The 26,711-nt window shown below is 44.3% G+C and overlaps 1 protein-coding gene across 8 annotated transcripts; it reads right to left on the bottom strand.

Moving 5' to 3' along the window:
- LOC106571179 (pumilio homolog 2) lies at positions 1-26,636 on the bottom strand. 8 transcript variants are annotated; one of them, XM_014143944.2, is made up of 23 exons: positions 26,520-26,636; positions 21,665-22,019; positions 20,879-20,947; positions 20,632-20,737; positions 15,469-15,656; positions 15,054-15,226; positions 14,497-14,809; positions 11,106-11,199; positions 10,679-10,786; positions 10,369-10,505; positions 10,070-10,190; positions 9,122-9,265; positions 8,515-8,793; positions 8,109-8,336; positions 7,461-7,728; positions 7,078-7,207; positions 6,597-6,731; positions 6,042-6,179; positions 5,319-5,444; positions 4,841-4,912; positions 3,532-3,653; positions 3,038-3,230; positions 1-2,509 (listed from the first exon to the last, which is right to left on the bottom strand). In XM_014143944.2, exons 2-23 carry the CDS (start codon positions 22,004-22,006, stop codon positions 2,378-2,380), a joined length of 3,618 nt encoding a protein of 1,205 aa, XP_013999419.1. In that variant the 5' UTR covers positions 22,007-22,019; positions 26,520-26,636; the 3' UTR covers positions 1-2,377. The 8 variants fall into 8 exon arrangements, with proteins under 8 accessions (XP_013999419.1, XP_013999418.1, XP_013999416.1 ...); XM_014143943.2 differs by lacking the exon at positions 26,520-26,636 and adding an exon at positions 26,158-26,402; XM_014143941.2 differs by lacking the exon at positions 26,520-26,636 and adding an exon at positions 26,235-26,399 and having other exon boundaries at positions 6,603-6,731.
- Between the last annotated feature and the right edge of the window lie 75 nt (positions 26,637-26,711).

Genomic DNA, 26,711 nt, shown 5'->3' with positions numbered 1-26,711 from the left:
TCAAATGTTAGAACGGTTTAATCATAGTCACAATTCTGCTTCCAAAAAATGAGTCTTTTTTCTTCATCTAAACGTCTGGAAATGTACATAAGGCCACCTGAAAATGTACAAGACTTTGACAGTGTGACAAAACTCATATGTTCATATTTATATAATTGACAATATCTTACATTTCTTTTGCTTACAAGGTAGTAGCTGTTCCAAAATACAGCACTCTTCTGTACAAAAATAATTCTGTCATATCCTGTGAAGTTTCCATGGCAGCAGAGGGGACCAGAAGCAGCCTCATTTTAAGTACAGAGCATTGGTATTCCTTTAAAACTGTCACACGTCAGAAAGACAATATAAACAGGAGACGTTATAAAGCTCCGCATACAAAACGAGGCCGACCTTTCTCATAACAGATTTAAAAACAAAAACCATGTCAGATCGAGAAGCCATAAAAAGATTGTTTTAAAACAAACGCTTGATCAAATAAAACTGTATACATTATATTTGAGGGGAAAGGAGTGATGAATATACACACACACACATACATCAAAATGCACATTTAGGCTATTTTTTCCCCGAAAGTGTAAAAGACATCCATTTACAGCATCAACGTTTACAAATGTACAACTGTACAGACGAAATAAAAAAGCATCACTACCAATTTATCAAGGCCTGTCAAACACCACAACTAGACTTTTGTCAATTAAACTTACACACTGATCAACTGCACATATACTACAATTATTCCTATGAAGCAAAAGCCATTACTACTAGCGTCACAGAGGAGTTGTATAGCTTTTTAGATGGCCCCACTACTCTCCCCACCTAATTCACTTGAATATTCAGACCAGAAAAAAAATTAAAATGAGGAATAACTAAATTAAAACAGCCTCATGACGGTCCGTCTCGCATAAAACCCACCTGTTATTTTTCCTCATTTCATTCCCAATTCTACCCTCCGCTTTACATACTTGGGATGAGCCACTTCAAAAAAAATATTAAATAAAAACTCTTACCCCAAGCCCCTTAGCCAAAAAAGCAACCATTTAATATTTACTCATACACAAAGATGCTATACATTTTTGCTAAACTATTTCTACGCAAGAGATGAATATTCAGTACATAAAGATACCACTTCTAGGGCAGTGTTCATCTCAAAACTACAAGACAGATAGATGTTCCACAAAACATGATAAAGAAATCAGTCAAGTTATTAAAAACCTGTTACAGCATGCCTATGCTTACCACCCCCCACCCACACACACACACACAAGCCCCGCTACGGTCATTTAATGTAAAGATTACAACCAAGTTAAACTTCCACTATACAACCCAACCTTGTGCTCTGCTTCTGAAAGAGAATAAACGTCCACGCTACCCGTGTCTGCCGTAAGCCCCCAAGCAGCCATTGAGTGATCTGCGAGGGGGACAAATAAAGAGTAAGACCGTATAGGTGGGATTTAGTGGAATCACTGCTTACAGATGCAACAGCATATGTGCACTGTTGAATACCCATGTCGCCCGGAGTCGACTAGTCAAATCAAGCAAACACTGTGACAGAGCGAGAGTAGGCCAGTCTGTTGGAAAACAGACGCAAAAAAAATGTATATTGAGGCGATCACAAGCCGGCAAGTGGATGACACTCCACTAAAAATGAACCGCAAAGCATTGTAGGTGTTCAAGTAAAGACCAGTGGATGACTAACTCATTGGCACCAGAGACATAGTAATCGTCAGTGGGACAGATGGGTTTCATAACCTATCCATACTATGCAGCGCAAGAAGTAGAAATGGATCCAATCAGCTGCTTTGGGATCATTTTGTGGTAGTAGAAAGATATATATCTATCTATTTAAACTCCTGGCTTTTAATTACAACAGCTGATTGTAGTAGTAAGTCTGGGTACAAAAACAAATGGAAAATTGTTTAAAAGGATCACTCAAGTTCGGCCTTATAAAGTCACTTGCTGGTGTAATTGTAAGAATTGTACATTATCAGCAAATGCGTTTCTTTTTTTTTCTACAGAGAATTTACAAGGTAAAAAAACTAAATGTACAGGATTATATAAGAAAAACCAGTCAGTTACAGCATAAACAAATTGTGTGGGGGGGGGGGCTGTGCTTTACCCAAGAGATTGCCTGCTAAACTGTCTGCTACCCTCCATGGTGGCTACGAAGGGGACAAGCGCTGAGGGTAGCATTAGAATGGCAGGGTCAGATGTCACAGCATTTCACAGGTGACGTTTAAATCTTTTTGGTAATTCATCAGAGGGTGTCAAAGGTCAGCCCTGATGACTCAGGAGCACCTCTTTACATAACTAGAAATAAGTTGAGGGGGGCAGCTCCTACTCTGGTCTTTAGTCAGTGGACACAGAAGGCAGGACAGGCCTACATGAGGCCGTTGGTGGGCCCTCCGATGGGCCCCAGGTCAGAGCTACTCTTCATGTAGTATTTCTCTAGTTTGGCCAGGATGTGCTTGCCGTAGGTGTACTTGCGCAGGGTGGCGATGTGGGGCCGGATCTAGGGGAGCAGAGAGCAAAGATTAATTATACCATTTATGGTGGGACTGGACCAATGAGGTTTAAAAGTTGTTCTCGTTTTAATTTTAAAAAACAATGCAGTCTGCCTTCCACTTAAAAAGTCTGCCCTTGAAGTATACTAAAACATTAAAAATGATGGGACAGCAGTCTGGTCAACATTCCACATAATACAGGACTTCACACAGCACGTGATTAGGAGAGACTCCTACGGCTAACAATTAGAACAACTTCAGAGTACCCTAACCATGCTGTACCCCAAAAACACCAACCTTTGGTTGTATGACAATAAATTAACCTGGCTTAAATTATTCTGATTTAAATGAACAGGCAATAGGAGACGTGGGATGTGCTCACTAGGAACCAAAGGCAAGAAAACAGGCCAAAACGGGAAAGGGACTAACCTGAACTTCTCCAATGAGAAACTCGTTTTCGTAGCAAAATGTTTCCCGTTGTGAAACGTATTGCACTAATGAATTCACCTCAGAGACGATGGTATATGCCAACCCACCTTGTGCATGATGATTTTGCGCTGGGCGGGCTCGGCCATGTCAATCATCCGCTGCACCACGTAGTTGGCATACTGGTCCTTCATCATGGTGTACAGGGCGCTGTGGGGGCCGTCCTTCTGGCAGCACACCTCGTCAATCAGCAGGGCCCGCTCGGCACGGGATGAGTGGATCACGCACTTCTCCACCACGTTACTGAAGGAGAGACGAGAGGCTACATGGGCCGGTGTCCTGGACACAGTCAACCTAGTCCTGAACTAAAAACCAACTCACTGGAGAATCTACATTGAAAACCGCCTCTAGAAGTCTCAGAATGTGATTCGTCTCACTCAGCGGAGGCTAGTGTCACTTTAAAAATGGCCTCATTGTAATGGCTGGAATGAAATAAAGGGAAAGCACGTCTCCATGGATCTCCCTCCCACCAGCTATGAAACGGTATAGAAAATGAAGACAGCCCTATGATTAGTAATGGGAGAACGAAAGGGTTTTGCCTTACCTTGCAAATTTGTGCTGGCTCAGGAGGAGCACTTTTCCGCGGACCTCTGCCACAATCTTGCTCTTATCTTCGGGTCTGCCGTGCTCCAGGACGTGCTGGATGACGTAGTTGCCGTACTGATCCTGCAGAGGGCGATGGAAACAGAAGACAGTGAGCATGTGTGGGATCACGTTTTCCATTCCCCACAAAGGAAAACAATCAATTACATAATCTTGTAACGGCATTTAGTTCACCCCCACTATGGATTCAATCATTTACAGACAGATTTTCTTTTGAACGAAATCTACCATGACACCCCCGCAGAATAATATCAATAGCGCCACATCATTACCGCAGATTAAGGTCAAAAGACCAGAGAGAGGCTAGTGATTCGTATGGGACACAGGCCGATACAGGTCCACGAGCAAACAGCAGTATCTTTGTCCCTTCAGGGATGGCTGATAAGAGCGTTATGGTTGTGAGGGAAAACAACCCATTATACCTAAAACTGTGCAGGAAGACAGACACTGAAACTCACCTGACCAGATAATAACATCAATAGTGCCAACATTTGACCATCTTAAATGGCAATTCCTCATGAAAACAGTTAAAGGCCAAAATGTTACAACTTCAATTCATTATTTCTCAATAATGCTTTAAGATACAAATGTCAAATATAAAAGTTAACATATTTTTCAAAGTGCATGTTTTGTCCTGGTTTCTTGGGGAATCACCCATGAGTATCATGCCCCCCCCCCCCCCATTTGATTTACAAACCTCCCCCATCATTTGGCATAATTGCTCTACATGGTCTGATGGACTTTACCCCTATGTTCCAAGAACCCACAGTTGAGTTCAAAGCCTATCGGACAATCCATGTCAATGTTGGAGGGGGGGGGGGTCCAAGTTGTGGCAAAACAAATGCTCTCGACTTAGGGAGTCTTTCTACCAAGCAGTGAGGATTAAAACATCAGAGAAGGAAGAGAGCAGGAGGGAGGGGGAAGGAGGAAGAATCAGGAGGCGCCCGTGACCTAAGAGAGGGATTATCTAAACAGAACCAGCCGAGAAGTGGGGTGCTGTGTATCCTCTACGTGACAGAACAGATTGTTTAGAAGCAAAGGAAGGAGAAAAAGGAGGCGAGCGAGGAAGAGGCGTGCTCTGTGAGTTTAGAGGAGGAAAGAGGCCTGCAAAAGAGGGATAGAGAGTTTAGTGACGGTAAAAAGGCCTTGACTGTGTTAAAGCACACTGGTTGTTGAGAGTGAAAGAGAAAGAGGGGAGGGAGGTGACACGAGGACAACGTCCGCGTGGGAGGGAGGCGAATTGCTCTGACCTTAAACAGTGCGTCGCTGGACACTGTATAATATGTTTTGGGTGTCATCTCCAATGAAACGCCTTGATATTTCTAGATGGAATAAGTGGGGGGGAGGGGGGGGGGGTTAAATTAACATAGGTCAGAGGTAGAAATTATTGACAGCATTCATACACTTATCCTTATCTATCATTAACGTTAACTGACAGGGCTCACAGTCGTGTTCGTTATGCACCAAAGGGAAGAAAACCTACTGAAACAGGGAGGGACTGCCGGGACTTGTCCAAAGAGAAAGCAGACATTTTTGTTTTCTGTCAACCTTTCGTGCCCTAATGAACACAACCCAGGCTACACAGCAACACTAACAATGAAAACATCACAAGAACTACAATACACACACAGCTCATCACATTAACAACCACAAAGCATTACATTGTCTGTATCTGGGCGACTTGGGCCTAGTTATGAGGAGACCAGGGGCTTAACTGGCTGCACTTACCTGGCCGAGCTGCTCAGAGTGCTGGTGCAGCTCCTCCAGGATGGGCAGGGTCTGCTCCTGGGTGCAGTGCTCCAGGATCCTCTGAATCACCCTGCAGCCGTAAGGGTGGGTGGACAGCACAAACACCTGCAGGGAAGAGACAGACAGCACACCTCAACAAAATGGGTGGCAGGATCCCTCGGATCTAGATAAGTGGAAAATAAAGTAACGCTTCAGATAAATGGAATTAAGAAGAACATTGATTAAAGCGTAGAGTATGTTGTCATTAACTGGCACCCGATGTCGATATGTGAAAATGTGTTAAATAAAAATAAAAAAAAATAACACTTGAAAAGGGCCAAATGGGCCCTACATTGAATCCTAAGGAGAAAACATTTCTACTGTGTGTCTGGGTCATTTTCAATAGATTTAGATTTTTCTGAAACGGGCAGGTACTGCTATTGGAGCTGATCCAAAAAGAACAGATTTGAACACGAGCCTAGCTACACCCATAACTAGGGGTGCGTTTGTAAATTCACTCTGGCTATGTACTCCGATTTCAGAGCACTCTCGTCTGAGTGTGCCAGCGCACAGAATTACTAATGAACTTACAAATGCACAACACCCATTGAATATGGCCGTGTCAGTAAACAAAACATAATTCAATTGTTGCCAACAGAATCTCTAATTTTCTGTTACAAACCGTTTTTCCCCCATTGCGTGCCCTATTGAATGGGCTCTCACCTGGCCCTGGAAGGCGTCGATGATGAACTGCAGGGCCTGGGGCTGGACACACTCGATACACTTCTGCACCACATGGTTCCCGTTCTGATCCTTCACACACTTCAGCACGTGGCCGTCCAGTTCTCGTACAATGTCACTCTGAGGAAGGGGATAGAGGGAGAGGAGTAATCTATCAATTTTCAACCCGTCTAGGTCATTCCCATAGAAATTGAGTCATTCTATCATTCTGCTTCTACGGTACATACATTCTCTTCCTTCTAATGGCTCATTGATAACAATCTCATTTCATTTCTGTAGTCCTTAATGTCAAGGGCAATTTCAAAGACGCTTAAGGCTTTTCAAAGTGGACCGAAAAGGTCACAGGATCATATTACACAGGTTTCTATCCATCCACCATGCTTACCGGAGAGTCAACTTATCAGAAGACAGCAACTGATAACCCTAGGGCTACGTCATGGTCAAAAGTAGTGCACTAGAAAAGGGAATAGGATGCCATTTGGGATGCATCCTAGAAGCAATAAAATAAATCTAATGAGAAGTGAAGATCCCACTTACAATTACCTGCTGGTCAGAGGAGATAGACTCCAGGGCCTTCTGGATGACCCGGCAGCCGTACATCTGCAGGGCCAGGGGCAGCACGTGGCCGCGGATACGCGTGGCCAGAGCCAGCTTCTGATCCGCACTGCCAAACTGCAGAGACAAACAATACTTCAATTACGACGCAAAATGACAGCGACTTGAAAGTTTGTTCGTTTTGATTGTTTGCATTATGTAATGTCCAGTCATCTAAAACAAATGCTCTTTTCCAGATAACGTACTATAGGTATATACTCTAAAGTACGGTTAAGATAATACACGATTAATATTGAACCTTAAAATAAGCCACAATCTGCAATATCGGCGCTAGTAAAAATCTAATTATCAGACACGTACTGGTTGAAAGCACACTAACAGTTGATATGTTATGATCCAATGATATCACATGTATCCAGAGTGGCATTGAATCTAACCCGACAACTTTGACCACAGTTCCCACCTCAAAGAACTTCTGGATGACGTAGTTGCCAAACACATCAGTCATCAGCTGGTAGGCTGCTTGCAGGATCTCCCCAAACACCATCTGTCTCTCTGCTGGGGTGGCCCTCTCCAGCTTCTGCTGGATGAACCTGGACACAGAGGGAGGGGGGGGGGTTTCAACAGCATGATTGGAGGGCATAATATGCAGCAGAGGATATGTGAGTGTCTGTGTAACACTGTGTGTGCGTGCGGCGTGAGAAAATACATGTTCATTTTATGTGAGTGAGCTTGTGAACGTGAGAGAGACTGTGTGTGTGTGTGTGTGTGTGTGTGTGTGTGTGTGTGTGTGAGAAAACAAGTTTATAGTCTGTGAGAGAAACTGTGCGTCTATTCGTCACCCACCTGGAGCCGTGCTGGTCCTGGGAGAACTCCACCATGTGGCCGGGCAGGTCACGCAGCTGCAGGTTGGGGAAGCGGTTGTTGCGGAAGTCCTCCAGCAGGCGGCTGCGCCCGCTGGGCATGACGTCTGAGCGGCTGTAGCGGGGACGAGACGGCGGGAACAGCTGGCTGCTGGAGCTGAACAGGCTGGAGGTGCCCCCTGCACTGCGGTACTTGGCCTCCGCGCCGGGCGCCGCCGAGATATAGCGCCCGCTGCCGTTCGTCAGGCCGCCTGGAGGTTGGGAATACCAGGAGGGAACAAAGGATGAGGCGGTGTTGCCATAGAAATAGAATTTCGACCCTCAGTACGTAGCTTGAATGGAAATTCCCCATCTGGTTACTATTTCTATGCATGTCTAGCCATCCACTTAAGAGTGGTGTTGAGTAAAGAGAAGTAGACAGATTATATGTGAGAGACAGATTACATGTGAGAGAGAGACATATCTCCATATGGTGCAAAACCATTTCATCTTTTGAAGAGTGACTGAATTACAAATGGCAAGGTGGCGACAGAACTTAATTGTGTATCGCTGCATGAAGTTTTCTATCCGTCTGCCCATCTTATGTTCATGTCTATGCTCTCCAAGGTATCTTTATTACACCTGGTCTTACCCAGGTGAAGGCTGGAGGAGGAGCCGTGAGAGGAGGGCAGAGAGGGTGGGGGTGTGAGGGGGGAGTGGCCCGGTGTTAGGCCAATGGGACTGGGCGAGGAGTAGCCCAGGCTGTTGTAGAAGGGCTGGCCAATGGGGGTGAGGCTGCTACCACCTCCACGCTTGTACAGGTCAGAGTTGGCCAGCAGGGAGTCCCGGCGAGAGACACTGCTGCTGGTGGAACTCGACACTATGGGAGAGAGAGATGAAGATGGGGAAATAAGGAGACAGGAGAGAAAAGAGGACAGCAGGGCATCCAAAGAGCGGGGTACAGAATCTTTGGAAAACGCAATTAATTGTCAAGAGTGCATGACATCACATCTTTTTGCCATATGTACAATGAACCTGAAGGTTCCTTCTCCACTAACCTGAGGAGCCGAAGCCTCCGAGCGCCGAGCCCAGGCCCAGCGAGCCGCCGGCACCGCTGAACCCTAGAGACGAGGTGGGTGGTGGAGCCTGGGAGGTGTGGGAGAATAGGGAGCTGCTCTGGGAGCTGGCCGGCACCGACCCGGAGCCGTAGAAGGAGCTGGAGGGTAGGCCCTGGTTCTGCTGCTGCTGCTGCTGGGGTTGGGACATGGAGCGGTACAGGCCGTTGGGCTGGGGGCCTGACATGTTGTTGCCCGAGCCAGACGCTGATGCCGCAGCCGCTATATAGAGAGAGGGGAGAAAGAGGGATGGAAAGGAAAAACCAGGTCAACACGGTTCAGTGTGGTGCCTATTTGGAGAGGACATGGGGTGGGTTGAGCACTATTAAAACTGCTGGATAGACCTGTCGGTATGAGCAATTAGTTCACGTCATTGTAAGATTGAGATTCGATTATAAAGCCTTGCTCAATTTTCACAAGCAAAGTACAGTAATATACTGTTCACACTATCAACGTGGCACTCATTCCACTAGCTGCTAAGCCGCCTCCAAAAACACAATTTCCCACAAACATTAGGAGAACACTGGGCCAGACAACCAGTGGTACTCACCAGCCTGCGCTGCGGCCTGTGGGTTGATGAGGAGCGGGGTTTGGACCAGGCGGACGGGCCCTCCCAGACCACCGCGGGCCCCAGGGGCCATCACCAGGGTTCCGTTCTGGTCGTAGTAAGCGGCGGGGGCCAGCATCTGGTAACCTGGGTGGGCAGGAGACAGACAAACTGAGGGGAAACACTGTGAAAACCAGCCTGGCGAGTGTGTGTGTGTGTGTGTTTAGTCTATGAAGTTGCGTGTGGTCTACGAAAGGGCTGAAGACGTGGTATCTTACTGCACCAGAATCAGAAGGAAAGGCAGTTTGAAAGAGGTATGTACACAAACGTAATCCAGAGGGAATATGAGACAAGCTTTCATATCAAATTACCCCCCCACTAAAACACTACACAGACCTGTTAAGCCTATTAGAAGGGGCTAAAGGGAAACCTCAACATGCCTTGGAAGGCTTCAAGAGTGGCATAGATGCACGTAATGCTGAGAGCCAGTATAATATATTCAAATGCTACTCTTCACCTCTCACCCCTTGGGTAAACTCCAGACCTGTACGCGACTGGCTGTGTAATACTTTTCACACTACCGCGCCGACCCAAACCAAAACGCTGCCTTCTCAGATATTCTCTTTTGACATTGTCCTTTGTTCCTGCAATTATGTGGCTGCTTAACCAGGGCTGCTAAGTACAGCTTGGTTTGGCTCAGTAGTGTTCAAATCAAATTTTATTTGCGTCGAATACACATACGCCGAATACAACCTTACAGTGAAATGTTTACTTACAAGCCCTTAACCAACAATGCAATAAAGAAAAATAACAAATAAATAAAGAGCAGCAGTAAAATAACAATAGCGAGGCTTTATACCAGGGGGTACCGGTACAAAGTCAATGTCGAAGACATTTGTACATGTCGGTAAAAACCCTTGTGTGCTCAACTAACACTACTCCGTCACTGACCTGGCATACCAGCGTAGGCGAGGGCAGGGTTGGCGGCAGCAGCTGCTGCCAGGGACTCCTGCTGGCTCTGTTGGCCCTGACCAGGGGTGAGAGGGCGCTGGTTGTTCCCGGGGCGCATCACCTGGAGAGAGAGAAGATCAAGGGGTTACACCACAACTGCACTTAGAATGACTTGAGTCATCTGAGAGGGGGAAAATGTACAAGATAAATCATGGTCACTTCCAATACACCTTCGGCTATAACGCTTAACTCTTAACAGCAGCCAACTAGAGAATGAATTTAATTGGCGAAATGCCTACCTGTTGCTGTCCTGGCCCTGGTCCCTGATTGGATCCCTGCTGGTTAGCATTGTGACTGGCAGCCTGTTGCTGGAAGAGGTTGGCAGGGTACACGCCCCAAGGAACACCATAGTACTGGGGAGGAACCACTGTAGGCCCTAAGGGAAGGGAGTCCTCAGTTACTACTACCAAACCTGTGGTATGAACTGGCAATTCAATTTTATACAGGAGATGATACACTCATGTAGCAATAAAGCAGCTTTTGATGACAGTACCCACTCAGAGTGAAAGAGGTGCTATGTGTGAATACAGTTTGTGTGTGTGTGCTAACCGGAAAGTGTAGCTGCTGCGGCCAGTCCTGCAGCGGTGTAGGGGTCGGTTCCGGGGGGTCCAGTGTTGATGATGTATGGGTTTGGCACAAACGCGGGAGCAAGGCCGGCTGAAAAAAACCTCCAGTTAGCAGTGTGTCCATATCGAATAACACATCATCCGATATCAAATTGCCGTCAAAAACAACGGTTTATTTTTTATATATAATAAAAAATTTAAAGATTATAATAATACGATTTTTTTTCTTAAGAGTACGGCATTCGGTACATTTTTACGTACAAAACATTCAGACGTAATACTACACCAAGTATATTAATGAATAAATCCACAGTACATTACTGTATATAGTAATCAAAACTACAATCATAATTTAGGGGGTTCTTGTATTGTTGCTGGGCAGCAGCCAGGGTAGAACATATAGAACTTACCAAGATGTTGTTGCTGGGCAGCAGCCAGGGCATACTGTTGCTGCTGGGCCGCAGTGAGCTGCTGGACAGTCAGATGGTTGGACCTCTGGAACAACTGGACAACAAACGGAACAAGTTAGACACATTAATACCCAAGCTTCCACTACTCTCAGGGACAGGGATGCAAACTGGTAAGGACCCAAAAAGGTGACAAACTACTTGCACAGAAACATGCAAAAGTTTGCCTATATTCAGAGAATTGATCAATCTCAATATTCCTAATAAACAAAAAATATTGTCCTGGGGTGGGGGGGGTTGGACTCTTTGGTCTGGGTTTAAAGTTAGAGTGTGTAACTTTTTGGGCGAGTCGACACATAGAAAAGTGAGTTACAGATCTGCATACTCATTAAAAGCAAGTCCAAGAAGCACTAGATATGTTCCATGTGCGCCATTTCTATTCTTCCCGTTCTTAAGTTTGAGTCTTTTACTTTGTTATGTACACCAGCTTCAAACATCTGAAAATACAACATTTTTGGTTATTGGAAACATATTTCACAGAGGTTTATATGGTACAATGATTCTCTACACTTTAAATTTCTTGTTTTGTAACAAATTGAAATTGGGCGAATTATAATTTTCACAACCAGGAGAGATTAAGATATTGCCAAATTCCGTTTGGTTTCCAGGTTTTGGATTTTCCCTGTTTTTTTCACGTTCTCCTTTAATTCACCATAGCAGCACCCACCTGTAGCACGCGCTCCAGCAGGTATATTTCACTATGGCCTATTTATTGCCTACCTCCCTTATCTTACCTAATTTGCACACACTGCCTTTTCTCTATTGTGTTATTGACTGTGTTTGTTTATTCCATGTGTAACTCTGTGTTGTTGTGTCGCACTGGTTTGCTTCATCTTGGCCAAGCCGCAGTTGTAAATGAGAACTTGTTCTCAACTAGCCTACCTGGTTATATAAAATAAATTAAAATTAAAATTGCACACCAGGAAGAGAGCTGTGTTTGGCTGGCAGTGTTTCTGCAGCGGTTCTTGTACCGGTGTTTGCAAATCGATTGACACAAATCCTTATGATATCATTCTGTAAGGTAGACCTACTTTGCAGTCAACATTTAATTGGAAAGTTTTTTGGGGGAAAGCCACTAGATTATGCAGACATTAAAGTCATGCTAACTGGCTACACAACAGAGAGGTGCACAGAAACAGGCAGTACTTCTTCAGAAAGTTGCAGTAAATAAGAATCACTGATGCATTATGTTTGTCGGGTTCACCTAGGGGTCATGAAAAGGGTTGCACCAAAATGTTTGATAGATATATATATAGTTAATCTGTAGTCAAGTACCCTATAAATGTAAGGAGGGAGGGGTCTTATAACCCCTCCCCTTCTATTAATAAAGCATAATAAATTATTCTAATACATCACACACACACACACACACACACACACAAGTTTTAGAATTGTTCCACAGTTGTTTGCTGAGACAGAACTCTGCAGGGGAGATAAGAGACTACTCAGACATTCCACAATAAATCAACTTTGGGGAGGGGACATTTATTGCCTAGCTTTTAGATAAACACTGAAACTCTATGTTTGTATAGCTATGGATGCAGGGTTTTGGTCTCAGGAGTAAAAAGGTAATGACGTAGTCAGTGACATCCCTAAGGCGGGACTTCAGTTTAATAAAACAACTTGATACCTTTTGTTTGATGCAAAACTGATGCAGTATTTTGATGTCCGGATGAAAGACGTGCCCGTAGTAAACTGCCTGCTACTCAGGCTCAGAAGGTAGGATATGCATATTATTAGTAGATTTGGATAGAAAACACTCTGAAGTTTCTAAAACTGTTTGAATGATGTCTGTGAGTATAACAGAACTTATATGGCAGGCAAAAACCTGAGAAAAATCCAACCAGAAGTGTGGAAATATGAGGTTTGTAGTTTCAAGTGATTGCCTATACAGTATACTGTGACTTAGGGTTCATTTTGCACTTCCTAATGCTTCCACTAGATGTCAACAGTCTTTAGAATGTTGTGTCATGCTTCTACTGTGAATAGGGAGAGAATAAGAGCTCCTGGAGTCAGATAACAGAGAATGACATGAGCTCAGTGGCGCGCACTCACGTGAGAGTTAGCTGTGTTCCTTTTCTTTTTTGAAGACAAAGGAATCGTCCGGTTGGAATATTATGGAAGAGTTATGATAAAAACATCCTAAAGATTGATTCTATACATCGTTTGACATGTTTCTACGAACTGTAATACAACTTTGACTATTCGTCTGAACTAACTGCGCGAGCACAGTGGATTTGGATAACTCGACTGATCGCGCGAACAAAAAGGAGGTATTTGGACATAAAGGTTGGACTTTATCGAAACAAATGAACATTTATTGTGGAACTGAGATTCCTGGGAGTGCATTCCGAAGAAGATCATCAAAGGTAAGTGAATATTTATAATGTAATTTCTGAGTTTTGTTGACTCCACAAAATGGCGGGTTTGGTTTTGTGACAGTGCCGTACTCAGATTATTTCAAAATGTGCTTTCGCTGTTAAGCTTTTTTTAAAAATGTTTTATCTGACACAGCGGTTACATTAAGGAGAAGTGTATCTATAATTCTTTGAATAAGAGTTGAATATTTTATCAACGTTTATGATGAGTATTTCTGTAAATTGATGTGCTCATTCACCGGAAGTTTTGGGAGGCAAAACATTTCTGAACATTACACGCCAATGTAAAATGGGGTTTTTGGATATAAATATGAACTTTATCAAAACATACATGTATTGTGTAACATGAAGTCCTACGAGTGCCATCTGATGAAGATCATCAAAGCTTAGTGATTAATTTTAGCTGTATTTCTGGTTTTTGTGATGCCTCTCCTTGCTTGGAAAATGGCTGTGTGGTTTTTCTTGTCTCGGCGCTGTCCTAACATAATCTAATGTTATGCTTTCGCCGTAAAGCCTTTTTGAAATCGGACAATGTGGTTGGATTAACGAGAAGTGTATCTTTAAAATGGGATATAATAGTTGTATGTTTGAGAAATTTGAATGATGAGATTGTTGTTGTTTTGAATTTGGCGCCCTGCTATTTCACTGGCTGTTGAATAGCGTGTCCCGCTAATTTCACCAATGATTGACAACGACGAAGAAACGAACCCCAACATGTTCATGAATTGTGAGAAACTACTGCAACATAACTTCTTTCCTAATAAGTTCAACACATTTAACTTTCTGTGCTCAGTCAATGATTGATAGGACACAGACCCCAAAAACATTGTTCCTTCAGATCTCCAGGTCTATTGGAGATCAAAATGGCTCATACCACCAAAAAGTGACAGGTTTACATCAATCTACGCACCAGAGAGAAATGTAGTCCCTTGTTACTACTTCCTGGTTCAACCCACCTGCTGCTGGGAGTTGTAGTCAAACAGGCCGACGGGGGTGCCGGAGGAGTCTACCTGGATCTGGTTGCCGGCGTATTCGAACTGGAGTGACTCCACACCCTGCTGCTGCTCCATGTTGCCCATGTTCTGGGCCTCCTGGCTCTGGAAGTCCTCCTGCTGCTGGGGCTTGCTCTGGGGCTGCATGGTCTGGTGCTGGAGGTGGTGTTGGTGCTGCTGATGCTGGTGCTGGACCATCATCTCCAGCCCGGCCTGGCTGGGGCCCATCCTCTCCACCGCCTCGGTGGGGGAGGCCTGGCGACTTCCTGGGTTGGGGCTGGGGCGACAGGAGAAGTACATGTGACGATATGGTCTTTGAGGCTTTGTTCACAACTATCTCCCTGCAAAGTCTCAGACAGACTGCCTTAAAAATCGGTTGCTCTTTGAAGCCAAAGGATTAAAATGTCTTATCTGCATAATTCAAATAACTAAATCCCATTGGTAAATAAAATATATATATGTCAATGATTATTTCATGGCCCCCCATTCACCCCCCAACAACCACTAAAAATGGCCCATACTTGAAGTCTTTGCAGTCTCTGTCCATGCCATTGAGCAGGCCTCTCCCATTGGCCTTGGCCGCGTCACTCTCCTCTCCCACTTTCATTTCTGGGCTCTTGTCCTCTTCAAACGGGGACGTCTGGTCTTGCGCGTTACCTTTCTCCCTCCCGTCCGGGTCAGCGTCCCCACCGCCCTACAAAAGCAAAAATAAATCAAACATTCAGAAGGCTTGTTCCTCCAAACAAACGCAACGCTCCATCGGAGAACAAGAGGCTAGACCCTAAGCAATAAGACAATTTGATGTTGCATTTCTGGAATAACTCTAGACCTGACAATTTTTGTATCACTACTAAAGCCGTTGTAGATCTTCTGTTGGTTCTGAGTGGATTGGCGTAAAGGGCAGAGAGCGAAAGAGACTTTGGCAGAAAGACTTACGTAGCCACCGTTCCTGTAGCGGCCATCCATCTTGTCCCCGGGAGAGGAACTCAGGACGTACTCCACCATGCTCACGCCCAGGCCTCCGCCCTCGGAGCGAGGGGACAGCACGGAGTTGGCGTCGCCGTTCCCATGGAAACCCTGTCCAGGTCGTCGCTGCACCATGATTGGTTGGGACACCGAGTGATCTGCTCATCAGAGGAAAAGAATAGACACCCAGGAAGGTGAGACATGGAGATTGTGCTGGGTCAATGCAGAGACAACCTTTTTCAAAGGAGAAGGAGTTTCAGCAGATTTTTTAAAAAGCTATTTGCATGGTCTTCATGGTACCAGTTCAACTATGTATTAACTGCAGTATTTTAACTCCACACACTAAAATGTTACGCTATGTATTTATGCATAGAAGGAAACTTTGATTTTGGGTTGAATTGGCCATTTTGTTAAAAGCAACATTAATTCTGTGCAAATATAATTTTATAAAATAAGTAACTTAAGCGTAACTAAACGTAATCCCCAAAAGTAATTCATCATGAGAGGGCCATAAACAATAACTAAACTCAGCAACAAAAAAAAGAAACGTGCCTTTTTCAGGACCCTGTCTTTCAAAGATAATTCATAAAAATCCAAATAACTTCACAGATCTTCATTGTAAAGGGTTTAAACACTGTTTCCATGTTTGTTCAATGAACCATAAACAATTATTGAACATGCACCTTTGGAACGGTCATTAAGACACCAACAGCTTACAGACGGTAGGCAATCAAGGTCACAGTTATGAAATCTTAGGACACTAAAGAGGCCTTTCTACTGACTCTGAAAAACACCAAAAGAAAGATGCCCAGGGTCCCTGCTCATCTGCGTGAACGTGCCTTAGGCATGCTGCAAGGAGGTATGAGGACTGCAGATGTGGCCAGGGCAATAAATTGCAAAGTCCATACTGTGAGACGCCTAAGACAGCGCTACAGAGAGACAGGACAAACAGCGGATTGTTCTCGCAGTGGCAGACCACGTGTAACACCTGCACAGGATCGGTATGGCCGAACATCACACCTGCGGGACAGGTACAGGATGGCAACAACAACTGCCTGAGTTACCCCAGGAATGTACAATCCCTCCATCAGTGATCAGACTGTCCGCAATAGGCTGACAGAGGCTGGACTGAGGGCTCGTAGGGCAGGTCCTCACCAGACATCACCGGCAACAACGTCGCCTATGGGGACAAAGCCACCATCGCTGGACCAGACAGGACTGGCAAAAAGTGCTCTTCGCTGGCCATGGCAGAACACTGCCATTCCTGTCTTGCAGGAAATCACGCACAGAACGAGCAGTATGGCTGGTGGCATTGTCATGCTGGAGGGTCATGTCAGGATGAGCCTGCAGGAAGGGTATCACATGAGGGAGGAGGGTGTCTTCCCTGTAACACACAGCGTTGTCATTGCAGGCAATCTCAACAAGCGCAGTCCGATGATGCTGTGACACACTGCCCCAGACCATGACGGACCCTCCACCTCCAAATCGATCCCGCTCCAGAATACAGGCCTCGGTGTAACGCTCATTCCTTCGACGATAAACGCGAATCCAACAATCACCCCTGGTGAGACAAAACCACAACTTGTCAGAGAAGAGCACTTTTTGCCAGTCCTGTCTGGTCCAGCGACGGTGGGTTTGTGCGCATAGGCGACGTTGTTGCCGGATCTCATCACATCTTGTACCTGTTGGATTGGAGGGTGAGGGCTAGGGCCATTCCCCCCAGAAATGTCCGGGAACTTGCAGGTGCCTTGGTGGAAGAGTGGGGTAACATCTCACAGCAAGAACTGGCAAATCTGGTGCAAGAACTGGCAAATCTGGTGCAGTTCATGAGGAGGAGATGCACTGCAGTAGTTAATGCAGCTGGTGGCCACACCAGATACTGACCTGTTACTTTTGATTTTGACCCCCCCCCTTTGTTCAGGGACACATTATTCCATTTCTGTTAGTCACGTCTGTGGAACTTGTTCAGTTTATGTCTCAGTTGTTGAATCTTGTTATGTTCATACAAATATTTACACATGTTAAGTTTGCTGGAAATAAACACAGTTGACAGTGAGAGGACATTTCTTTTTTTGCTGAGTTAAGTAATGCTGCATACTTAAAGAAAATAAAAAGGTTAAAATCTCACCTTTCTGGTAAAAATAGTTAGACATTGCTGAGGTGTAGTCACTTTTGAGGACACAAGCTCAAGTACACAGTAAAAATATGAAATATTTTATATTATGCATTTCCTATTCCATAACTATGAATAAAGTTTGAAATGACTAGTATTCTATTTAAATATAAAATGCAACATGTAAACAGTCGGTCCCGAGTTTCATGACAAAAAGCTTATTCTCTCAAATTTTGCACATATTTGCTTACGTCCCTGTTAGTGAGCATTTCTCCTTTGCCAAGACAATCCATCCACCCACCTGACAGGTGTGGCATATCAACATATCAAGCTGATTAAACAGCATGATCATTACACAGGTGCACCATGTGCTGGGGAAAATGAAAGGCCACTCTAAAATGTGAAGTTGTCACACAACACAATGCCACAGTCTCTAGCTTTGAGGGAGCGTGCAATTGGCATGCTGATTACAGGAATGTCCACCAGAGCTGTTGCCAGATAATGTAATGTTAATTTCTCTACCATAAGCCGTTTTAGAGAATTTGGCAGTAGGTCCAACCGGCCTCTCAACCGCAGACCACGTATGACCACGCCAGCCCAGGACCTCCACATCCGGCTTATTCACCTGCAGGATCGTCTGAGACCAGACCCCCGGACAGCTGATGAAACTATGGGTTTGCACAACTGAAGAATATTAGGGAAGCTCATCTGCATGCTTGTCGTCCTCACCATCTTGCTCACCTTTGATTGCCACAATGGGGAAGTGTGCTCTTTACGGATGAAACCAGATTTCAACTGTACTGGGCAGATGCTTCCTACAGGAATGTCTACCAGAGCTGTTGCCAGAGAATTGAATGTTAATTTCTCTAATATAAGCCACCTCCAACTTAGTTTTAGAGAATTTGGAAGTACATCCAACAGGTCTCACAACCACAGACCACCTGTATGGTGTCGTGTGGGCAAGTGGTTTACTGATGTCAACGTTGTGAACTGAGTGCCCCATGGTGGCGGTGGGACTATGGTATGGGCAGGCATAAACTAAGGACAACGAACACAATTGCATTTTATCGATGACAATTTGAATGCAGAGATACTGTGACGAAATCATGACGCCCATTGTCGCGCCATTCATCCGCCGCCATCACCTCATGTTTCAACATGACAATGAACTCCCCCAAGTTGCAAGGATCTGTAAACAATTCCTGGAAGTTGAAAATGTCCCAGTTCTTCCATGGCCTGCATACTCACCAGACATGTCACCCATTAAGAATGCTTGGGATGCTCTGGATTGACGTGTTCCTACAACATCCAGTAATTTCGCACTGCCATTTAAGAGAAGTGGGACAACAATCCACAGCCTGATAAACTCTATGCAAAGGAGTTGTGTCGCACTGCATGAGGCAAATGGTGGTCACACCAGATACTGACCGCTTCTGATCCATGCCCATATATTTTAAGGTATGTGACTAACGGATGCATTGTCTGTATTCCCCAGTCATGTGAAATCCATAGATTAGGGCCTAATGAATTAATTTCAATTGACTGATTTCCTTATATGAACTGTAACTTAGTAAAATCCTTAATTTTTGCATGTTGCGTTTATATTTTTGTTCAGTGTAGGATCATCAAATAATAAAGTGACCAACTATAAGATTTCACCTTCCTTATAACTGTAAACTTCATATTTGTATGTTTAATGTTAGATTTTTTTTGCATGTTTTCTAAGGGTCTTTTGATCAAAACGTCGCTGTGCAAGTCTCGCAGAGCTGTATCTTGGCTACCTGAACTTGTTAGGAACTAGCCTTTCATCTCATATTAATCTTATCAGTCTAAAAAAAAAAGCGTAGTTTGTTTGTCAATCTATGAATTTTGAGATTAATGGCTATAAATCGATCTCAATGTGCTACAGTGATGAAGCCACGCTCTCCTGCTGTGCTATGATGTAAGGATTGCAGGCATGTGCTTTGCCAGTGGTTGTGGCATAGGGTTCAGCCAGGAGTTGGACAGTCGGAAGAGCGAAAGAAATGGTAGGAGGGCCATCCCAGCTTCAAGTGGTTTCAGATTTCACATCCTACTTCACACCGGCTCAAATATACTACGGTGTCCATAGGAACCAGCCAATTGGATCTAGTGTCCACAGAAATGTCAGTCGGAACCAGTACCAGAACCATGCAGGTCACCTAAACAGACATTACATCCAAGAAGTTAAAGCTGAAATGTCACTTATTCACATAGATATGCATGTTATAGATTTGTCATTCTCATTGAAAGCAGGACTAAGAAGCGGTAGATCTGGTCAATGTTCGCCATTTCTATGCTTCCGTTCTTAAGTTTTGTTTTTGAGTCTTTTTCGCTTACGGTTTTGTACACCAGCTTCAAAAAACATATTTTACAGAAGTTTAGATGGAATAATGATGCTCTACACCAGGAATAATGAACTAGATTCAGCCGCAGCCCAATTTTTTTTCTTGAGCAGATGGTCAGAACATAATTACAAATAATTTATAGACTGCAAATTGACCAAAAGAAGCACAGATATATTTGATTAAAACAATCTCAACCATGCTTACATTTGTATATGATTATGTCGTATCTCTTTATTATGCATGGGGAATACTTGGGAACAGATTTCTTGATTTAAAAATCACTTGGAGCTGATTTCCTGGTGTTTTTTTACAGTATTTTATGTCCAACAATAAATTCCACACACACTATATATCTATATAGAGATTTTTGTTTGTGCTCAGAAAACCTGGGGGAGGGGGGGATAAATCCATCCGGCGACAGTTGGGGAACCCTGCTCTACACTACAGTACACTGTTTTGTCACATAAAAACTGAAATTATGATAACTATTAGAATTTTAGCAGCCAGGAAATGGCAGAGCGATTTCTGCATAGTGCCTCTAAGAATGTATGCATATGGGAGAGCCAAGGGGTTGATAAAAATAAAATCGGTTGTCAAAAAACCCTGAGGGTAAAACAGACAGACAAACCAGCAGAGGCATAGAAAACCACTCACGAGAAGATCCCCAAGCATTCTCCCTCCATTCCTCTCCAAGGAGCATCCCTTTCCTTCCATCCTTGGACAAGTCATCCGAATCCCACAGTTTTTTTGCTGGCAGGAGCTGTAAAGAGAAGGCAAAATGGCTACTTGGACATTCTCAACATTCTGTGTCACCGTGGGAAACTTCAATGGAAGATGTAGCACAGAATCTATCCTAGTTTTAAAAGGGAGGAAACTTGAGATGTGGTGGACCGCAACCTACCTCACCCATGCCCCTGGACTCCAAAGCAAGGGCTTGAAAACCATAGTTCATCTCATCCACAGTTCGAACCTGATAAAAATAATAATTTGGCTTCAGTCAGTTAGAGCATATACACATTTCAACCTGGCAAAAATGGTATCCTCATTCATGTAAGCAAGTTCTGGACATCATATTGAAATTGGAGGAACACAACTTGATGCAAACTCCAGCCACACTTGCGAGGTTGTCCTAAACAAAAAAAGACATGAGTCTAAATAAATGACCATGTTCACTAAAAAGTAATAAAAATCCTACTACTGTATGGGTTGTTGAAGCATAGGATGAGTTACAAATCTGAATTCTATCCTTAGATAGAGATCACTGACAGACCACCCGTCCCTCTTTACACACACACACACACACACACACACACACACACACACACACTTAAGTCAGTTGTTGTCAACAGGCTGGGTGTTTACTGGGAATGGAACATACCCTTAAAACTTCCATGTGCAACTTTGAAAATTAGTTTAACAAGCCATTAGAATGAACCACTAGGATATTTGACAGGCTAATGCTTTCTACAATGGATATTTGTTGAAAGTGATTTCTATGAAACAAAAGCAAGTGTAGCTTTCTAAAGAGTGGGAAATCTTTGGCTGGTGCAATTTATGTCATGCTCTGGACTGAAACGGCAAGGGTCTCTGTTGTTGTAAAGTAGTTTCTAGAAAGTATAAGATCTGCTTCTTTCAAATATTTTACCATTATCAAACAAGTAGTTTGGCTCTGGCAAAATCATTGTACCTGGTCAACGTGGTTGCCGTCTCCAGTGGGCCAACGGTGCTTGCTGGAGGTGCAACCTCCCAGCTGCTCCCCAGGCTGCCTCTGGAAGAAGTAGCCCACTGTGGCATCATCCTGAGAGCGCCCACTTAATGGAGGCTGTGGGGTGCCTGGGATGGGGTTGGGTCCCTGCAGACGGTGTGGCCCTCCGGGACCCTGACCTGCAACCCCTATGGCGGCCAGGGATCCACCTCCGTGAACTCTGACGCCCCCGGCTTCAGGAGCACCGTTTGTGTGCAGCATCCCGCCTCGTGTCTCCTGCCAGGCCACGTCATTCATACCTAGGATGCTGCATGGAACGCTCATTCCACGGGGAAACCTTTGGAGGGGAAAATAATGGTGGGCGGTGTTGCAATCTACTGCAAAGATAGCCTGCAGAGTTCTGTATTACTATCCAAGCCTGTACCCAAACAATTTGAGCTTCTACTTCTAAAAATTCACCTTTCCAGAAACAAGTCTCTCACTGTTGCCACTTGCTATAGACCTCCCTCTGCCCCCAGCTGTGCCCTCGATACCATATGCGAATTGATTGCCCCCCCATCCATCTTCTGAGCTCGTGCTACTAGGTGACCTAAACTGGGACATGCTTAACACCCCGGCCATCCTACAATCTAAGCTTGATGCCCTCAATCTCACACAAATTATCAATGAACCTACCAGGTACAACCCCAAATCCGTAAACACGGGAACCCTCATAGATGTCATCCTAACTAACTCGCCCTCCAAATACACCTCTGCTGTTTTCAATCAAGATCTCAGCGATCACTGCCTCATTGCCTGCATCCGTAATGGTTCTGCAACCAAACGACCACCCCTCATCACTGTCAAACGCTCCCTAAAACACTTCTGCGAGCAGGCCTTTCTAATCGACCTGGCCGGGGTATCCTGGAATGACATTGACCTCATCCCGTCAGTAGATGATGCCTGGCTATTCTTTAAAAGTGCCTTCCTCACCATCTTAAATAAGCATGCCCCACTCAAAAAATGTAGAACTAGGAATAGATATAGTCCTTGGTTCACTCCAGACCTGTCTGCCCTTGACCAGAACAAAAACATCCTGTGGCGTTCTGCATTAGCATCGAATAGCCCCCGTGATATGCAACTTTTCAGAGAAGTTAGGAACAAATATACACAGGCAGTTAGAAAAGCTAAGGCTAGCTTTTTCAAACAGAAATTTGCATCATGTACTACTAACTCAAAAAAGTTCTGGGACACTGAAAAGTCCATGGAGAATAAGAGCACCTCCTCCCAGCTGCCCACTGCTCTGAGGCTAGGAAACACTGTTACCACCGATAAATCCACTATAATTGAGAATTTCAATAAGCATTTCTCTACGGCTGGCCATGCTTTCCACCTGGCTACCCCTACAACGGTCAACTGCCCGGCACCCTCCACAGCAACCCTCCAAAGCCCCCACCATTTCTCCTTCACCCAAATCCAGATAGCCGATGTTCTGAAAGAGCCGCAAAGTCTGGACCCATACAAATCAGCTGGGCTAGACAATCTGTCAATTGTTGCAACCCCTATTACTAGCCTGTTCAACCTCTTTCGTATCGTCTGAGATTCCCAAAGATTGGAAAGCTGCCGCGGTCATTCCCCTCTTCAAAGAGGGTGACAATCTAGACCCAAACTGCTACAGACCTATATCTATTCTACCCCGTCTTTCTAAGGTCTTCGAAAGCCAAGTTAACAAACAGATTACCGACCATTTCGAATCCCACCGTACCTTCTCCGCTATGCAATCTGGTTTCAGAGCTGGTCATGGGTGCACCTCAGCCACGCTCAAGGTCCTAAACGACATAACCGCCATCGATAAGAGAGATTACTGTGCAGCCGTATTCATCGACCTGGCCAAGGCTTTCGACTCTGTCAATCACGACATTCTTATTGGCAGACTCGACAGCCTTGGTTTCTCAAATGATTGCCTCGCCTGGTTTACCAACTACTTCTCTGATAGAGTTCAGTGTGTCAAATCAGAGGGCCTGTTGTCCGGACCTCTGGCAGTCTATGGGTGTGCCACAGAGTTCAATTCTCGGGTCGACTCTCTTCTCCGTATACATCAATGATGTTGCTCTTGCTGCTGGTGATTCTCTGACCAACCTCTATGCAGAGGACACCATTCTGTATACTTCTGGCCCCTCTTTGGACACTGTGTTAACTAACCTCCAGACGAGCTTAAATGCCATACAACTCTCCTTCCATGGCCTCCAACTGCTCTTAAACGCAAGTAAAACTAAATGCATGCTATTCAATCGATCACTGCCCGCACCTGCTCGCCTGTCCAGTTCAGTTCCGTTCAGCACTCTGACTTAGAATACGTGGACAACTACAAATACCTTGGTGTCTGGTTAGACTGTAAACTCTCCTTCCAGACTCACATTATGCATCTCCAATCCAAAATGAAATCTAGAATCGGTTTCCTATATTGCAACAAAGCATCCTTCACTCATGCTGCCAAACATACCCTCGTATAACTGACTATCCTACCGATCCTTGACTTCGGTGATGTCATCTATAAAATAGCCTCCAACGCTCTACTCAACAAACTGGATGCAGTTTATCACAGTGCCATCCGTTTTGTCACCAAAGTCCCATACACTACCCACCATTGCGACCTGTACGCTGTCGTTGGTTGGCCCTCGCTTCATACTCGTCCCCAAACCCACCGGCTACAGGTTATCTACAAGTCTCTGCTAGGTAAAGCCCCGCCTTATCTCAGCTCACTGGTCACCATAGCAGCACCCACTCGTAGCACGCGCTCCAGCAGGTATATCTCAGTGGTCACCCCCAAAGCCAATTCCTCCTTTGGTCGTCTTTCCTTCCAGTTCTCTGCTGCCAAAGACTGGAACGAACTGCAAAAATCTCTGAAGCTGGAGACTCGCATCTCCCTCACTAGCTTTAAGCACCAGCTGTGAGAGCAGCTCACAGATCACTGCACCCGTACATAGCCCATCTATCTACCTCATCCCCATACTGTATTTATTTATTTAGCTTGCTCCTTTGCACCCCAGTATCTCTACTTGCACATTCATCTTCTGCACATCTACCATGCCAGTGTTTAATTGCTATATTGTAATTACTTCGCCACCATGGCCTATTTATTGCCTTAACTTACCTCATTTGCACTCACTGTATATAGACTTTTTGTTTTCTTTTGTTCTACTGTATGTTTTGTTTATTCCATGTGTAACTCTGTGTTGTTGTATGCGTCTAATTGCTATGCTTTATCTTGGCCAGGTCGCAGTTGCAAATGAGAACTTGTTCTCAACTTGCCTACCTGGTTAAATAAAGGTGAAATAAATAAAAACAAATAACAGAACATGTGTGAGTAGCGTTGCTTTACATTGGATATGGATAGCACTTATCAAACATCGTGTATATACATTAGCCTGAGGTTTCTGATATCGAATGTATTTGTATTTATTAGGGATCCTCCCTGCATGCTTATTGAACCAACCACACACCTATATATACACAGTGTTTCTTTGGTCCCTAACAGAGAGAGTTTCCTTGCTTTGTTTCATAAGTTACAATAACATTTGTAAATTGAAAGGTCTGTAGAACTTCAGCATAAAGCACTAGCAGCTAGTGTCAATATAAGGTAACATAATATTATCTGGGGACGTTACCTGCCCTTTCTTTGACTTGGCTACCTAGCTTGCTAGTTAACTTAAGTAGCTAGCTATTACATTAATAAACTTGAGCTCGTTGCTAGCTAGCTAACATAACCTAATAAATATTCAGTGTCTGAAAGTCCGTGTAATACGCAATTTGGCCTTCTTAGCCAAACTAGGTAAGATCAATCGCTAACATGGCCAAATTTAACTAGCTAGCTATAGACTGTGGAAACCAATCTCTTGATAATAATCAAAACAATGTTAGGTAACGTTAGATGGATAACGTTAACTAGCTCTCCATCTAGCCTAGCTAAATTAGCTAACTTGCTAAATAACTTGTTAGCTTAGCCAATCGAACAATGAATGTCTGCCCACCGAGTGCTCAACTCTTCGGTGTCGGGTGTGTTTTCGAAATATTACAGGGAGCATGTAGCTAGCTAGCTAACGTACTGTTCGTTGGATTAGTTTGACTAGTTAAAAAAACTTGTCTGAATGATGTTAGTTATCATGCGAAATGTATACATTAGCCAACTAACGTTTCCTGGCAATTTAACATAGAGATAGTTAACGAGTTCTCTGTTCAGGACAACGGGCTAATTCACTGGAAAAACAACCGTTCGTGAACTACGTTAGCTAGCTATCATTAGCGGTTAGCTACCTGACGTTAGTTAGTTAGCTAGCTATACTGACAGAAGCCAAGTTAGCTAGCGTTAACAGTTCACTTGCAAATCCAGCGTTAATGTTGAATTTGTTAAATGTACTAACTTCACTAGCTAGCCAAATAACTAGATTTGTTGATGCTACTATGGCTAGCTAGGCAGATTAAGGAAGGCCTCTTACCTTTTCAGTTTGATAATAAAAATAAATAAATACCCAAAAAATTACTAGCTAGCTATTGTAGTTAAATAAGTGCATACAATAAAAGCATAGCTCTCCGTTGTTCACACGCCGCTGATCAGTTGTAATCAAACGTTTTTAACCGAGCGAACCATACAAATGCCGTCTGGTGAGCTGCATTAACAAAACACCATTGCTGCTGGGTAACTACACACTCACTAACAACATGGCCCCCCTCCAAGTTCCAGAGGGGCCTTACCCGCTAAACAAAAGGGGGAAATACTCAACGACCACGGCAATAATCCACGTTTAAAATAGTGAGAATACGTACAACATCGCATTATAGACATTTAGAAGATACTCACGCGCTGTCTTTTCGGTAGAAGAGCGATGCTTGTACAAAATGTCAGGGGTATAAATGTATATTGTTTTGTATCCGTGGAGATCGGTGTTTTAATGATTTGGGATTGAATATGCAATATATAGGAGTTTGACTATATCACGCTAGTGCCCTCCCTGCAGCCTATTATGCATATTGTACGTTAATTAAACCCGCT

This window comes from Salmo salar, chromosome ssa15, assembly GCF_905237065.1.
Source record: "Salmo salar chromosome ssa15, Ssal_v3.1, whole genome shotgun sequence".
NCBI classification, from domain to species: domain Eukaryota; kingdom Metazoa; phylum Chordata; class Actinopteri; order Salmoniformes; family Salmonidae; genus Salmo; species Salmo salar.
Note: the sequence above shows the minus strand (reverse complement) of the source record. Positions and strands in the feature narration are given on the sequence as shown.

Bases quoted from the DNA above. Each gene is read 5' to 3' on its own strand.
- LOC106571179 (XM_014143940.2), bottom strand. The intron at 20,948-21,664 runs GTACAATGATTT...TATTTTTATCAG, and splicing joins ACGGCAACCACGTTGACCAG to GTTCGAACTGTGGATGAGAT. The intron at 4,913-5,318 runs GTAAGTGCAGCC...TATTCCATCTAG, and splicing joins ACTCTGAGCAGCTCGGCCAG to AAATATCAAGGCGTTTCATT.